This window comes from Zootoca vivipara, chromosome 3 (genome assembly GCF_965207765.1).
Source record: "Zootoca vivipara chromosome 3, rZooViv2.hap1.1, whole genome shotgun sequence".
In the NCBI taxonomy this organism is placed as follows: Eukaryota; Metazoa; Chordata; class Lepidosauria; order Squamata; family Lacertidae; genus Zootoca; species Zootoca vivipara.
Window position 1 is genome coordinate 118,821,421 of NC_142586.1, and position 15,358 is coordinate 118,836,778.

The 15,358-nt window shown below is 50.2% G+C and overlaps 1 protein-coding gene across 6 annotated transcripts in view; it reads left to right on the forward strand.

Moving 5' to 3' along the window:
- The window catches only part of DNMT3A (DNA methyltransferase 3 alpha), an 86,946-nt gene that overhangs the window by 16,520 nt on the left and 55,068 nt on the right, over positions 1-15,358 (forward strand). For 4 of the 6 annotated variants that reach the window (XM_035110753.3, XM_035110749.3, XM_035110751.3 and 1 more), the window contains exon 3: positions 5,986-6,093. In XM_035110753.3, the coding sequence (XP_034966644.1) occupies positions 5,986-6,093 (108 nt within the window). The remainder of the gene's footprint in view (positions 1-5,985; positions 6,094-15,358) is intronic. The other 2 variants (XM_035110750.3, XM_088667017.1) reach the window with 1 other exon arrangement.

Sequence of the window (15,358 nt, forward strand, 5' to 3'; positions counted from 1 at the left end):
TCCAGGGCTCGTGCAGAGGGCTCCCTGCAGGTTTTGGCCTGGTCCTCCCTCCCCTGTTCTCCGCCACAGTCTCTCGGGCGCCTTTCCCAGGTGATACCTGAAACGGGGTTTTGTGTTTCCACTGCATGCGTGCGCCAGTGTGCACCCCCCCCCCGACATTCTCCCTCTCTGAGCACAGCAGAACTTGTGCGCATCCAGTTGGAAGATTCAGGACAGAGGAAAGAGAGTGCTTTTCCCCGCAGCGCATCGTTGAACTGTGGAACTCCCTCCCGCAGGACCTTGGGGGCTTGAAAAGAGGATGAGACCAATTCATGGAAGAAGAGAGGGATATTGATGGCCCCCAGACAGGATGGCAATCCTTCTGGAAACCACAGGAGAGGGGAGTGATTCTCTTTTGCCCAGGTCTGGCCTAAAGGTTTCCCATGATTTTAAAGCCGTGAATTGCCTTGAGATCTACGGATGAAGATCCGTAGTATGCAAAGTAGTATGAAGTATGCAAATTTAATGAAAATAAAATAAGGGGCATTTGGCTGGCCACTGTGAGAACAGGATGTTGGACTAGATGGGCCACTGGCCTCATCCAGCAGGCTTTCCTCATGTTATGGAGCCTCCAAGCTCAGAGGCAGGCTATCTAGATTCTGTGGTTCTTACAGGTATTTGGCCTGTGTGAGAACAGGAGGCAGGACTAGATGGGCCGTGGCCTCATCCAGCAGGCTCTTCTGATGTTTTAATGCCTTCCTCAGCTGGCACTGGAATCCAAAACGTGGGGGGGGGCATCATTTTGAGGAAGGCTGGCATGGAGCTCAGCACCAGAGCTTGGAATAGGCGGGGGTTGCGTCAAAACTGAAAGCCCATCTTCCAAAAGGAACCTGTCCGCCTCTCATTGACCTGCAGCGCGTTGAACCAGTGGAAATTTCGGCGTGGTCTTCAAAGACGCTTCCCCCTTCTGCCGCACAATGTCACATGGGGAAGACAGGAAATAAATCAACTTCCGATTTAAAAGTTCAAGTGGTGCAAGGAACAGAGGCACCTGAATTTTTTTTGTTTCTTTGCCCTGCTTTCTTGGCGAAAACCTGGTCACCGTGACTTGCAAGGATGAACTATTAGAAACAAAAAGTTCCAGAAATAAGTTTTCAGTAAATAAAGCTCTGCTCGACTCCTAGCCAGGATGGAAGCAAGCAGGACTTCAACACAAGGGCCCCTTCCTTCGCCTCTGTGGTTTCCAGCAACACAGTCAAAACCCAGCCAAACTAGGGAACTCCCTGCAGCAGGAGGCAGATTGATTGATTGATCTTTCTTACGGCCATTGGCCCATCACACAACAATTTCCCATACCAACATATATGTACTTAAACCTCCAAATTTAAAACAGCCAAAAACTACAAAAAACAAACAAAACAAAAACAAAAAACCAACAACATACAATACAGTAAATTTGCAACATAAACATCGCCCTCTGCTCATAAATTAATAAAAGACATCAATGTTGATATCACCTAATTACATCCTAAAACATAAATCATGGTTTAAAAGGGTTATCCGAGCCGCACAGGAGTCCATTTTTCTTCTTTAGGGATAGGACGCTGATCAGGAATCTGGCAACCGTGAGTGATCTTAAGGGGTCTTCATCATTTAGTAGATATCTCAGTTTGGCTTCATTCGAATCATCGGCGATTCCCTTTAGATATAGAGCAAGAAACTTGCTCCTGGCCGATGAGTGAAGAGCACAATCAAGGATTATGTGATGCAACGATTCTGGTGCCCCACAATTACAATCACATAAGAGCGATATCTGTCCATTGGAAAATCTATTTCTCAGCACGTTCGATGGGAAGGTGTTGAATCTTGCCTTTATAAAGGCATATCTATGAGCTGAAGAAGTTAAGGAATTCAAATAATTTGGGAGCTTCAGCAGGAGGCAGAGATGGGCAACAGCGTGGAAGGGTGGCTTTGAAAGAGGATCAGGCAAGTTCAGGGAGGGGGAAGAGAGGGATATTGATGGCTACGAACCAGGATGGCTCCGCTCTGCCTCCCCAGTCAGAGGCAGCGATGCGTCTGAATCCCAGTTGCTGGAAACGGCTCTTGTGTTAAAGTCCCGCTTGAAAATTTCCAATTGAAGCACCTGTGAAAATAGGATCCTGGACTAGATGGGCCCCAGGCCTGATCCGGCAGGGCTGCACTTATATTATTGACATGCCAAGTCCCACGGGGAGGCAGGTACGGTCAGGAGGGGCAACCTACCCCCCCCCCAACAAGCCAGAGAGGCTATGAAGGGGAAATCTCCAAGCCAGAGCACTGGGAACAAGACGTTGCCAAGCTCAGCTTTGGCTGGTGGGGGTCCCTGTGGCAGGGCCTCTGGGAAAGGGGGGAGCATCCCTCCAGTATCCTGGCCATCCTTAAGGTCTTCAGTGTTGGCCTAGCTGCCCCAGAGGCGTTCCAGCACCCTCGGCTCCCGCAGGCTGTTTCCATCACTTGCTGCCTGCTGCCCAGCCGTGTTTCTGCAGGAGAATCCTGCCCTCAGAGGGGGGGGGGGGAGGCTGTTCCCCTGCCCCCTCTCAACAAGGGAGTTTCCCCTGGAGTTGTTTGGCAGGAGCAGCAGGAGGGAGGCGGGGACGCTGGGGCGAGTTGGAGGGGCCCCGGGGGCTTTGCAGGCAGCCAGGTGGCTTGCTGCACCTGAGGCACAGGTGCAGCAGCTTGATTTAGAGCGGGGCGGACCTGATCCGAGCCGGCCGGAGGGCGGAGCCTCACTGCGCAGGGGAAGAGGTGCTTCCTGACTTTGCCCTGGGGTCACATAACAACCCACCTGCTTGGCTCGTCTGGGTGTCGGATTCAAAGGCCTTCAGGCTGCGTCTTGTCCCCCAAGGAAGCGTCTTCTCTTCCTGTCCATCTTCTAGGGCACCTGCCTGTCTCGAGAGAGAATGGAGTCCAGTGGAACCTCCGTTTACGAAAACCTCCGTTTACAAACGCCGCAGAGCCAGAAGTGTTTACATCCAGGTTCCGCGGCGTCGGATGCGCAGATGCGATCTGCATAGTTGTGCTCTATCGGCGCTTCGCGCACGCTCAAAGCGTGCCTTCGGCGAGCGAACGCCTCTGCGGAACGGATTGCATTTGCAAACCGAGGTACCACTGTATGCCTTTGGGGGTGAAGTCAAACTGCTGCATTAGCACCACAGGCCTGGGAAGCATGTCTGGAGGTCCTGGGCTGCCCAGGCGACAAGACCCTCCCTCTTGGCCTCACTGGTGGGGGGTCCAAAGGAAAGCAGAGCAAGATGTTTGGCACCAGCTTGCAAGCAGGATCCTCTCTCCTCCTGTGGCCTCCAACAACTGGGGGTCCAAAGCCCGGCTGCCTCTGACTGGGGAGGCCGAGCCGAGCCACCCAGAGCCTTTCCCTCCTCCATGAATTTGCCCCATCATCTTTTAACGCCTTCCAGGTGGCAATAATAATAATAATAATAATAATAATAATAATAATAATAATAATAATAATATTTTATTCGTACCCCACCCATCTGTCTGTGTTTCCCCAGCCACTCTGGGCGGCTTCCATTAAAATACAATAATTCACCAGCTATTAAAAGCTTCCCTAAACAGGGCTGCCTTCAGATGGCTTCTGAACGTCAGATAGTTGTTTATGCCTTTGACATCTGATGGGAGGGTGTTCCATAGGGCGGGCGCCACCACCAAGGAGGCTCTCTGCCTGGTTCCCTGTAACTTTGCTTCTCGCAATGAGGGAACCACCAGAAGGCCCTTGGAGCTGGACCTCAGTGTCCGGGCTGAACATGGAGACGCTCCTTCACATCTACTGGGCCAAGGCCGTTTAGGGCTTTCAAGGTCAGCACCAACACTTTGAACTGTGCTCGGAAGCGTACTGGAGCCAATGTCGGTCTTTCAAGACCGGTGTTATGTGGTCTTGGGGGCCGCTCCCAGTCACCAGTCTAGCTGCCGCATTCTGGATTAGTTGTAGTTCCAGGTTACCTTCAAAGGTACCCCCACGTAGAGCGCATTGCAGTAGTCCAAGCGAGACCACTCTGGCAAGACAGTCTGCGGGCAGGTAGGGTCTCACCTGCGTACCAGATGGAGCTGGTAAACAGCCCTGGACACAGAATCTCAGTGTCCGGGCAGAACGATGGGGGTGGAGACGCTCCTTCAGGTATACTGATCCGAGGCCGTTTAGGACTTTAAAGGTCAACACCAACACTTTGAACTGTGCTCGGAAACGTACTGGGAGCCAATGTAGGTCTTTCAGGACCAGTGTTATGTGGTCTCGGCGGCTGCTCCAGGTCACCAGTCTAGCTGCTGCATTCTGGGTTAGTTGTAGTTTCCGGGTCACCTTCAAAGGAAGCCCCACGTAGAGCGCATTACAGTAGTCCAAACGGGAGATAACTAGAGCATGCACCACTCTGGCGAGACAGTCCAGTCTGAAAAGTCCGCAACTAGACCCTGAAAAGTCCGCAACTAGAGCGGCGCTTCTGCACAAGCGCAGAGCACGATACAGCGCTTCTGCACATGTGCAGAACACTTCCGGGTTTGCCGCATTCACAAGCCGAAAAGACACAACATGAACCTAACTCGAGGTGTGGCTGTAAAGCAGTGCACTAGCAAGGGCTGAGAAAAATAGGATTTGATTCAAATTCCTTCATTGACATGAGCTGGACTAGATGATCCTTGGTGGTCCCTTCAAACGCTACAATTCTGTGATTCCATGAAAAACATGCCCTTTGTTGATCTTTCTAGTTGGTGCCAGTTGAATGTCTCCCCCCCCCTTTGATCTTGTGAATAGTGCAATTTCACTATTTAGAATGTTACCTCTTAACTTTCTCTCCCCTCTCCAAAAAAAACACCTGGTGTGGCAGGATAAGTGTGTGTGTTTGTGCCCCTGAGGGCTAATCTCTCTTTTTTTAAAAAAAATTATTCAGTTTTTTCAAAAGTAACAAAAATAAAAACAAACAATAACAAATACAACAGCAACAGCAAACAAAGAAAAATATACACAAAAACAATATCAAATCCATAAAATTGGATTCTCCGAATCCTGTGATCCCCCCAATTCCTTAAATTTTCTTTTCATCTGCCTATCATTTCCATTGCAAATTATTTTTTACCTCAAATTTCCTATACTATCTCTAAAAATTACAAGTATTCTTAAAATCCTGCCAATGTATTAACCTTTTTGCAATTCTTTTGCAGATACATCATTTGAACATTTCCCGTTCTTTTAAAAAAATTCTTGTCATCTTCATTTCTGAGCTTTCCAGTTAGTTTTGCCATTTCTTTTTTAAAAAAATGTATTTATTAAAGATTTTCTCAAACAGCAAAACATACAAAAATACAAAACACACTAGGAAAATTACAAAACATTAAAAAGAAAAAACAAGAATACAAAGAAAGAAAAAATGCAAAAACAAAAATTCTAACTATAACCCTTATTTCCAATCTATTGACTTCCTCATTCCACCTCCTGCGATTCTTTACATATCCTCCGTAGTAAACTCTAAATCTTATATAGATTCTAATTATCTTATATAGGTAATCTTATATAGATTCTAATGATTACTTTAACTATACCTTAATTCTTTAATCTTTTATATCTTATCCTTTTATATTCTATCTAGATCTTACTTCTTAATTAAATTGTCCTTAACTTCTATCAATACTTACTTCACACCATTGTATTATCTACAACCTCTATTTTACCTCCCTCACTTCCACTAATTCTAATCTATTATCCGTTTATTCTTTAAATAAATTTTAAATTTCTTCCAATCTTCTTCCACTGCTACTTCACTCCGATCCCGGTTTTGCCATTTCCGCCTAGTTCATTAACTTGGTCTTCTCTGGTCGGGACGCCTTCCTTTTTGCATCTTTGGGCTAATACTGTAGTATCCGGTCAGCCATTGCAGCATACATGAACCATTTCTTCTGGTCTTTTGGAATCTCCGCTCCTACCTGTGGTGACCCCCCCCCTCTCTCCCTCCTTCTCTCCAGCAGGGTGAAGAGGACCCTGATGAGAACCGCAGCAAGGCGGAGAGGCCAGACGCAGGGATCCCCGCCAGGAAAGCAGGCCGTCCCGGAAGGAAGCGCAGGCAGCCAGTGGTGAGTGGGGGGTCCCAGGAGCCGTTGGGGGGCGAGGATGACGGGGTGAGAGACGGGCACAGACGGACCTCTTGCGCTTGCGGGTTCCCATAAATGCCAGCCTAGGCATGGTGCCCGGGGCTGGCAGAAGGCAGAAGCCTCTGTGGAGCAGGTTTTGTGTGCCTCCTCTTGGGGAAGGATCCTGCCAGTGTTTGCTGGGCACGGGACCGGGAGGTGGCATTGGCCGAGTTACACAGCAGGGGAGCTGGGTGCCTGGAATTTCATCTCCCGGTTCTGAGAGCAGCGGAGAATCAGGGCAGCTAAAAAAGCCAATGCAATTCTGGGCTGCATCAATAGGAGTATAGCATCTAGATCTAGGGAAGTAATAGTACCACTGTATTCTGCTCTGGTCAGACCTCACCTGGAGTACTGTGTCCAGTTCTGGGCACCACAGTTCAAGAAGGATACTGACAAGCTGGAACGTGCTCAGAAGAGGGCAACCAGAATGGTCAAAGGCCTGGAAACGATGCCTTATGAGGAACGGCTTAGGGAGCTGGGTATGTTTAGCCTGGAGAAGAGAAGGTTAAGGGGTGATATGATAGCCATGCTCAAATATATGAAAGGATGTCATATGGAGGAGGGAGAAAGGTTGTTTTCTGCTGCTCCAGAGAAGCGGACACGGAGCAATGGATTCAAACTTCAAGAAAGAAAATTCCACCTAAACATTAGGAAGAACTTCCTAACAGTAAGAGCTGTTCGGCAGTGGAATTTGCTACCAAGGAGTGTGGTGGAGTCTCCTTCTTTGGAGGTCTTTAAGCAGAGGCTTGACAGGCATATGTCAAGAATGCTTTGATGGTGTTTCCTGGGTTGGACTGGATGGCCCTTGTGGTCTCTTCCAACTCTATGATTCTATGGTGCAGAGACCAGACCATGGAAGGAAGGAAACACCAGTTTGAGAAAGTCCCGCATTCTTGAGAGCCGCAGATCCACATGTGCTTTCCTGCCCTGCCCTCTCCTGTTGCAAAGCACACCCCTCCCGGCGACAGGCCTCTCTGGAAGCGTGGGCATGCGCAGACATGCCCGTCACCTCTGGCAAAGCGCACAAATGCTCCAGTGAATCCGCTCCTCCAGGCGATGTGGAAGGCGCGGTTTTGGACGCCTCGGCTGCTTCTAGGGAAGGAGCTTCACATTCTTGGCCTCGTAAGCTGGAGTTCAGGAGAGGCGCCGTCTGCGAGACGCTTTCCCCGTAGACACCGCCAGGCACACGGGATTCCACTGTTGCCCGATGGTTTCCTCGTTGGGCAAGGTTAGCAGCGCCCCTTTTGACCCGCACAGTCTCCCCAGGGGGACTCCCTTTGTAAGAGGAATGGCTTGAAGACCCCCTTCTCCCCCACAAAGAAGTCCAAGTGCTGAGATCTCTTTTGGAAGTTAGGCTGGCGTCTCCCGAGGACGGAGCCTTCTCAGTGCTGGCTCCCCTGGCTGTGGAAATGGCCCTGGGGGTTTCTTCTGTGCAGGAATTTCTTTTGCCAGATGGGAGGGGGATTCGTCAGTTGCGGTTCCTGCCTTGCAGAGGGCTGGACTAGGTGACTTTGGGGGGGGGGCCTTCGAACGCTGTACTTCTCGGTGTCTCATCTGTCTGCAGCAGAGTTTTCCCTGGGGCCAAATCTATCCAGCTTTATATGTCCTGCATCAAACCAGTGTTTGCTTTGCATGTGCTTTTAACTGAAATGGGCTTGACGCTGGCTGCTCCTTCTCGGTTTCATTGCGGTTCTTGATAGCTTGTGTTGTCGCCTGCTGTTCATTGTTTCTCATATTGATTTTGTGTGTGTGTGTGTGTGTGTGTGTGTGTGTGTGTGTACAGTATTTGAAACCATGTTTGCGTTTTAATCTCTGTATGTGCGGCCGGCAGGCTCCCCACCAAACATGGTTTTTTAATCATTTGCTTTTGTTCACTTGTTGGAACGGCTTTGGAAACGTGTGAACTGGTTTTTAAATAATGTACCTGGCTAAATGGGGAAATGATGGGTGTGCTAAGGATGGAGTTTCCCCCCTGTTTAAACAAACATTTTATTTATTTTATTTTATTTTTAACATCTTTATTGAAAAATTCAAGAAGTACATAATTATATGTACACTAAACAGGGTGAGAATAAATAAAAGAGGGAAAAAGAAAGAGAAGCCGAACCCGTGTAGAAGAGAAAATAAAGTGGGGAGGGAGAAAAACTCAAAACTGTATGATTTACAGAGTTGTTATTGTACTCTGGGCTGCATCAATAGGAGTATAGCATCTAGATCAAGGGAAGTAATAGTACCACTGTATTCTGCTCTGGTCAGTCCTCACCTGGAGTACTGTGTCCAGTTCTGGGCACCACAGTTCAAGAAGGATACTGACAAGCTGGAACGTGTCCAGAGGAGGGCAACCAAAATGGTCAAAGGCCTGGAAACGATGCCTTATGAGGAACGGCTTAGGGAGCTGGACATGTTTAGCCTGGAGAAGAGAAGGTTAAGGGGTGATATGATAGCCATGTTCAAATATATAAAAGGATGTCATATGGAGGAGGGAGAAAGGTTGTTTTCTGCTGCTCCAGAGAAGCGGATACGGAGCAATGGATTCAAACTTCAAGAAAGAAGATTCCACCTAAACATTAGGAAGAACTTCCTGACAGTAAGAGCTGTTCGGCAGTGGAATTTGCTACCAAGGAGTGTGGTGGAGTCTCCTTCTTTGGAGGTCTTTAAGCAGAGGCTTGACAGGCATATGTCAAGAATGCTTTGATGGTGTTTCCTGCTTGGCAAGGGGTTGGACTGGATGGCCCTTGTGGTCTCTTCCAACTCTACGATTCTATGATTCTATGATACTTCACCAGATCTTAACCTATTATAGTATTTGTAAGAATGGATTCCAAATATCATTGAATTTGTCCATGGCAAACCTGCGTTTATTTGCAAGTTGTTCCTATTTTGGGAGTTTGTATCTTCAACCCAGTCAGAGACGGGAGCTGCATTTTTATTTTTCCAATTCATCAGTATCCGTCTTTTTGCTGTGATAAAGGCACACAGTGTCCACTCCTATTGTCCTTTTGTAAGGTTTCATGTGTTGGCCATATAATTCAAGAGGATGTTTTGCTCTGTAAATGTAAGGTTGTTCCATACAGTTCTGTTGATAGTTTCAGTTGTTGTTTAGTCGTTTAGTCGTGACCATAGCACGCCAGGCACTCCTGTCTTCCCCTGCCTCCCACAGTTTGGTCAAACTCATGTTCGTAGCTTCGAGAACACTGTCCAACCATCTCATCCTCCGTCGTCCCCTTCTCCTAGTGCCCTCCATCTTTCCCAACATCAGGGTCTTTTCCAGGGAGTCTTCTCTTCTCATGAGGTGGCCAAAGTACTGGAGCCTCAGCTTCAGGATCTGTCCTTCCAGGGAGCACTCAGGGCTGATTTCCTTCAGAATGGATAGGTTTGATCTTCTTACAGTCCATGGGACTCTCAAGAGTCTCCTCCAGCACCATAATTCAAAAGCACCAATTCTTCGGCGATCAGCCTTCTTGATGGTCCAGCTCTCACTTCCATACATCACTACTGGGAAAACCATAGCTTTAACTATACGGACCTTTGTCGGCAAGGTGATGTCTCTGCTTTTTAAGATGCTGTCTAGGTTTGCCTCAGCTTCACGATCTGTCCTTCCAGTGAGCACTCAGGGCTGATTTCCTTCAGAATGGATCGGTTTATTCTTCTTGCAGTCCATGGGACTCTCGATATAGTTTCAGTTACCTTCTGCCAAAAACCTTTCAATATAGGACAATGAAAAAACATATGTTTTAGAGAAGCATTATCCCTATTGCTATGGTCCATGGGGTCACGAAGAGTCGGACACGACTAAACGACTAAACAACAACAACAACAACATCCCTATTGCATCTAAAACAAACTTAATAGGCTCCAGTATATTCTAAATACTATTTTTTTTGTTGTATAAGCCTCAATTTAAGGTCCAGAGACACCCTTGTTATAGCAGTTAAAACGGTTTCCCACCGTGTGGTCGGAACTGAGATCTCTAGTTCTGTATTCCAATCCTCCCTCGATACCAGCATAAGGGTCGATTCTTTCCTAGCGGACGGAAAGAGGCTGTCAAACAGGAGGAGCCTTTGGACAGTGGAACAATCTCCCTGGGGAGGTGGTGGCCTCTCCTTCCTTGGAGGTTCCTAAGCAGAGGTTGGGTGGCCACCTGTGTTGGATGCTCCAGCTGAGATTCCTGCCTCTCGGGGGGTTGGACTGGATGACCCTTGGGGGTCCCTTCCAGCTCTGCAGTTCCCTGGTTCTCTTTTTCTTGTGCTGCCTATGGGAGAACTCCTTTGGCTCCTGGCAAACATCCTAGACCTTTATTGGGGGTGGGGAGGCCTAGGCCCAACCCCTCGTCCTGCCCCTCGTAGTGATCTCCATGGGGCGGGGGGGTCTTCTGGTTCTGGGAGCCCCTGATCCAGCTGAGCACTGTTGAGGGGGGTGCATGGGAACGCCCCTTCTTCCTCCTGGCTGTGGGGCTCCTTCCTTGCCCCCCCCATCATCTCTGCCCCCTTGCCTTGTGGAGCTGCAACCTGATTCTTGGCTGTGTCTGCTACCAGGGCAAGCGAGGAGCAGAGTTGGCCCCCGGCCACACGCCTGGGAAGGGCTCTTCCCCCAGCGCTGGTGCCTGGCTTCCTGAAATTGGATCAGGCCAGGCAGGGCGAGAGGGGTCTGCCTGGGGCGGGCAGGCAGGCAGGCCGGCCGGCCAGGTTGCTTGGAGGGCTGTTGGATGGCGGCCAGGCGCTGTCTCGCTGCCGCCAAAGTGGGGGCCCAGCAACAGAATGCTTGCAGCTGCTTGGCTGGGTCCCCAAAATCCTTGTGGAGTTAAAGGGCCAGTGCTCTCTCATGCGGATGATGCGGGGGGGGGGGAGGCCAAGTGTGGGGCGTGCACGCTCAGCCCCCTCTCTGGAGTTGGCCTGCCCTGCCCCACATTCTTGTATAAAACAGCCAGACGCAGCCCGAGGTTGGGGCGTGTGCTTGTGGCTTTGTGCGTGCGGGATTTTATTTTACAGCCTTTATAAATGCCAAGGAGCCCAAGGAGCCCAAGCCCTCCCTCGTTTTCTCTCCATGCAACAACCTGCCTGTGCGGTAGGCCTTGAAGCAGCGGCTGGACCAAGGTCACAGACCGAGAGCTTCCCAGAGTGCCTCTGGACCCTGGTCTCTCCCAGGGACTAAACCCCCCACAAGAACCCAGAAACCCCTTATGAATTATCAGGCAGCTGGAATCATTTCGGCCAAAGGAGGTCCTGTGGAACTCATAGCCACAGGATTTTTGTGGCAGCCACTTAGAAAGGAAGAGATGGATACTTGAGTACCGGTAGTAGCCATTAACCACAATAGCAGAGCAGAAAGGGGAAGGAAGGAAGGAAGGAAGGAAGAGTTGTGGGCCACAAGGACGTGATTTACAACTGTGGAGGGTTAGGACTATTCACCATCACAATATGGGAGAGAGTTGTGGGCTTGCCCCTTGTGGGTCCCTTGGGTCCGCTTGGATTTCTCCCTGCTCTGCCCCTCCCCAGGTGTCCCTTGCGGAAGAGAGTTGGGCCGGCCCCACTTCGCATGTGTGGGTGGGTCGAGGGTGCTATTTTGGGAGAGCCAGTCCTTGCGAGGAGGAGGAAGACGTGGGCCAAGGTGCTGGAGGCTTCCAGGAAGCAGGAGGAAGCCCTTTTCCCCAGCTGCTGCGTCGTGTGGCTGCCCCCTGGCCCAGTCCCTCCCTCTGCGCCACGTGCAGGAAAGCGAGTGGGGGGCTCCGTGGGGCGGGGCAATGTCTTTCGTGCCCATCTGCTCCAAGCAGATGCTTCTCACACCTCCTTCGCTGCATTATTCCTGGCGGTCGGATTCGAAGAGTTGCCATTTTTAAAATTTGTCATTTCTGAATGGCTTTCTCTCTGATCCTTACGACAGCTTTGCAAGGTAGGCCAGTGTTATCTGTATTGCGCAGGCTCTTCCTGACAGTAAGAGCTGTTCGGCAGTGGAATTTGCTACCAAGGAGTGTGGTGGAGTCTCCTTCTCTGGAGGTCTTTAAGCAGAGGCTTGACAGGCATATGTCAATAATGCTTTGATGGTGTTTCCTGCTTGGCAGGGGGTTGGACTGGATGGCCCTTGTGGACTGGATGGCCCTGGCTGATTGTGGGGTTTGGGGTTCTCAGCTCAGTCCTTTACTCCCTGGGCTGCATGTGCCCAGTTGATTCTGTGGTTGGCATTTGGGTGAAGGGCCTGTCTTAGTAGTAGTAGTAATAATAATAATAATAATAATAATAATAATAATAATAATAATAATAATAGATTTATTTACCCCGCCCTCCCCAGTGAGAACCGGGTTCAGGGCAGCTGACATCAATAAAATTACAATAAAACATAAAAGAAAGAAAAAACAATTGATTAAAATGCAGATTAAAATACAATTTAGATTAGTCTTGGTTCTTGGATAGTTGTGACAGCCAACTCATCGAAAGCCAGCATTTGGTTTGCTGGGCCATAAGATGGGCTGCTCCTAGAATCATAGAATTGGAAGGGTCCCTGAGGGTCATCTAGTCCAACCCCTGCCATGCAGGAATCTCTAGTGAAACATCCCTGACAGATGACAGCCTTTAAAAACTTCCGATGATGGAAAGTCCATCGCCCTCAATAGTAGATTGTTGGCAGGTGCCTCACAGAGGTGGCAACGTTCCCGTTGCGAGGGCTGGTAACTGGGTCTATTGCTATAGCAAATGTCAGTGCCCCCCCAGTTCTGCTGGGAAGTCTTTTCTGTTGTGGCTGGATCTGGCTGTGTCTTAGATGGGGGGCTCGTCCAGTGAGCAAGATTGCGGACAAGGCTCTGAGGGGGCACCGCTGTTGATGCTGCCCCCCAATAAAAAAAGTCTGCTGTGATACTCACCTACTGCTTGCCTCATGACACCCTAGGAGAGTGGGAGGAAAGAGAGAGAGGCTGCTGTTTTGTACCTCTGGATTAACCTGACCCCCCACTTGTGGGAGAATCGTGTGTGTGTGTTTGTGTGTGTGTGTTTGTGTGTGTGTGTAATGCTCTGTGAATGCAATGACAATCTTGAGTTGCGGTTGCCAGGCAACCCCACTTTTGGGGTGCCCTGTTCCCTCAAACAACCACTTTCAGCCAAATGCAGAGGGCAGGATCCGGCCCCACCCACCTTGCCTTTTGCCTGGGAAGGAAGGGGAGGCAGGATGCTCACAGGGGAGGAGGGAATGCCTCCCTCTGTTGCCAAGGCAACCAGGCTGAGGAGGATGGGGGTGATGCTTGTGGTCCTTGCCTTTCCTTCCTGGTGGCCAATGGAGCCTCCAGTGCAGCTACAGGAAGCGGGGAGCTGCCGACCTTGTTGCCTTGGCAACAGGCATCCCATCTTCTCCCTCTTTTGTTTGCCTGCAGTGATGTTGCCTTGGGGCCCACTCAGATTGGCTACCTGACTCCATGGAGGGGGTTGCCTTCATGGTGTGGCCCCTGATTGGCTAGAATCACCGGGGGGGGGGGGAGAGAAAAACTGGTACCTGGAATAAAAAAACCAACCTGGTACCCAGAGTCATGTGTCTGCCTGAGGAGCACAGGACAGTCACAGGATTCTTCCCAAAAAGCCGCAATGGCAATGTTCTGCTGCATGATCAAAAACCCAGTTTCTGGAAGCCACAGGAGAGCAGAGTTATGCCCTTGTGCTTGAATCCTGCTTGTGGGTTTCCCCAAATGGGCATCTGGTTAACCCCTGCGAGAACAGGATGCTGGACCAGGTGGGCCGCCCCTGGCCTGATCCAGCAGACTTCCCTTTACAGTATGTTCTGAAAGAGGCTTCAGATGTCTGGCTATGAGTGGGGGCAGCCTTGCTAGTCTTTGGGTCCCTCCTGGAAAGGCCCTTTGGAGCATCCTTTGCCCCTGTGCAGAAGCCCATTTGGCGCTGGGGGGGGGCAGAGGCTTTGGCCGCACCAAATGGATTATTGCCTCGTAAGGTCAACCAGCTTGGAATCAAAGGGACGCAAATTTAAGAGCAGGAGGCAAATGGCCGGGGATGAAAAGGTGTCAAAGGGCCCTCCAAGAACATTGCCTGTTAACATATTCCTTTCCTGTCTCACTTGGGTGCTAGTTTGTGGGGGGGGGGCTGTGGGGCAGCCGAAGGGTTGCCCTGTCCTTTTCTCTGCTCCCCTTCAGCATCTCTGCACTTCCAAAGGAACCACATTTATTTCTTCCTCCGCCAGTGAGGCAAAGCCTGTAAATCTTCAAGGGGGTGCAAACTGGGGGCTGCCCAGCAGCTTGTGGGGAGAGGGAGAAAAGGGGGCAGGAAAGAGATTCAGAGACAAATCAGCAGCCAAGAGGAGGGAGATTCTTCTCACCTGAACTCTGCTTCAGCCAAAAACCTGATTCAAAGAAGTAGGTTCAGGAGAAGCAAGCGGCATAACTTCTTTGTGCAAGGCAAGCGTGCTCTTTGTAACATCACCACCAGGAGAGGACTCCTCAAGAGCTGCGTGCCGTGGGATTCTGCCCCGAACCCGCAGAGTTCTCCTCTCCATTCTATTCTCACAACAGCCCTGTGAGGTAGTTGGGCGGATGAGAAACGAGGGCTGGCCCCAGATCATCCAGTGAGCTTCCTGGTGGAGTCGAGATTTGAACCCTGCTCTCCCAGGTGGTGCTGTGGGTTAAACCGCTGAGCCTAGGGCTTGCTGATCAGAAGGTCGGCGGTTCGAATCCCTGTGACGGGGTGAGCTCCCGTTGCTTGGTCCCAGCTCCTGCCAACCTAGCAGTTCGAAAGCACGTCAAGGTGCAAGTAGATAAATAGGAACCGCTACAGCGGGAAGGTAAACGGCGTTTCCATGTGCTGCTCTGGTTTGCCAGAAGCGGCTTTGTCATGCTGGCCACATGACCTGGAAGCTGTACGCCGGCTCCCTCGGCCAATAATGCGAGATGAGCGCGCAACCCCAGAGTCGGTCACGACTGGACCTAATGGTCAGGGGTCCCTTTACCTTTACCTTTACCTTTACCTCCCAGGCCCTGGCCCACCCTCTGATGGCCACACCACACTGGGGAGTGGGGTGGGTTAAGGACATCTCCCTGAGCATCTTCTTCTCGCCAGGTGCTTGTGGGAAACGAGTTTTGCAGGTGGTTTTGTGTCTGTGTGTAGAAATGCTCCCCAAACATCTTTGACCAGCGGCCTCAGCCACCTCGGAAGGTGCCCGGCTCACCTTCATGTGAGTTTTTTTACCTGTTGGGAAATCTTTAGTTGCAGTTCCTGCCTTG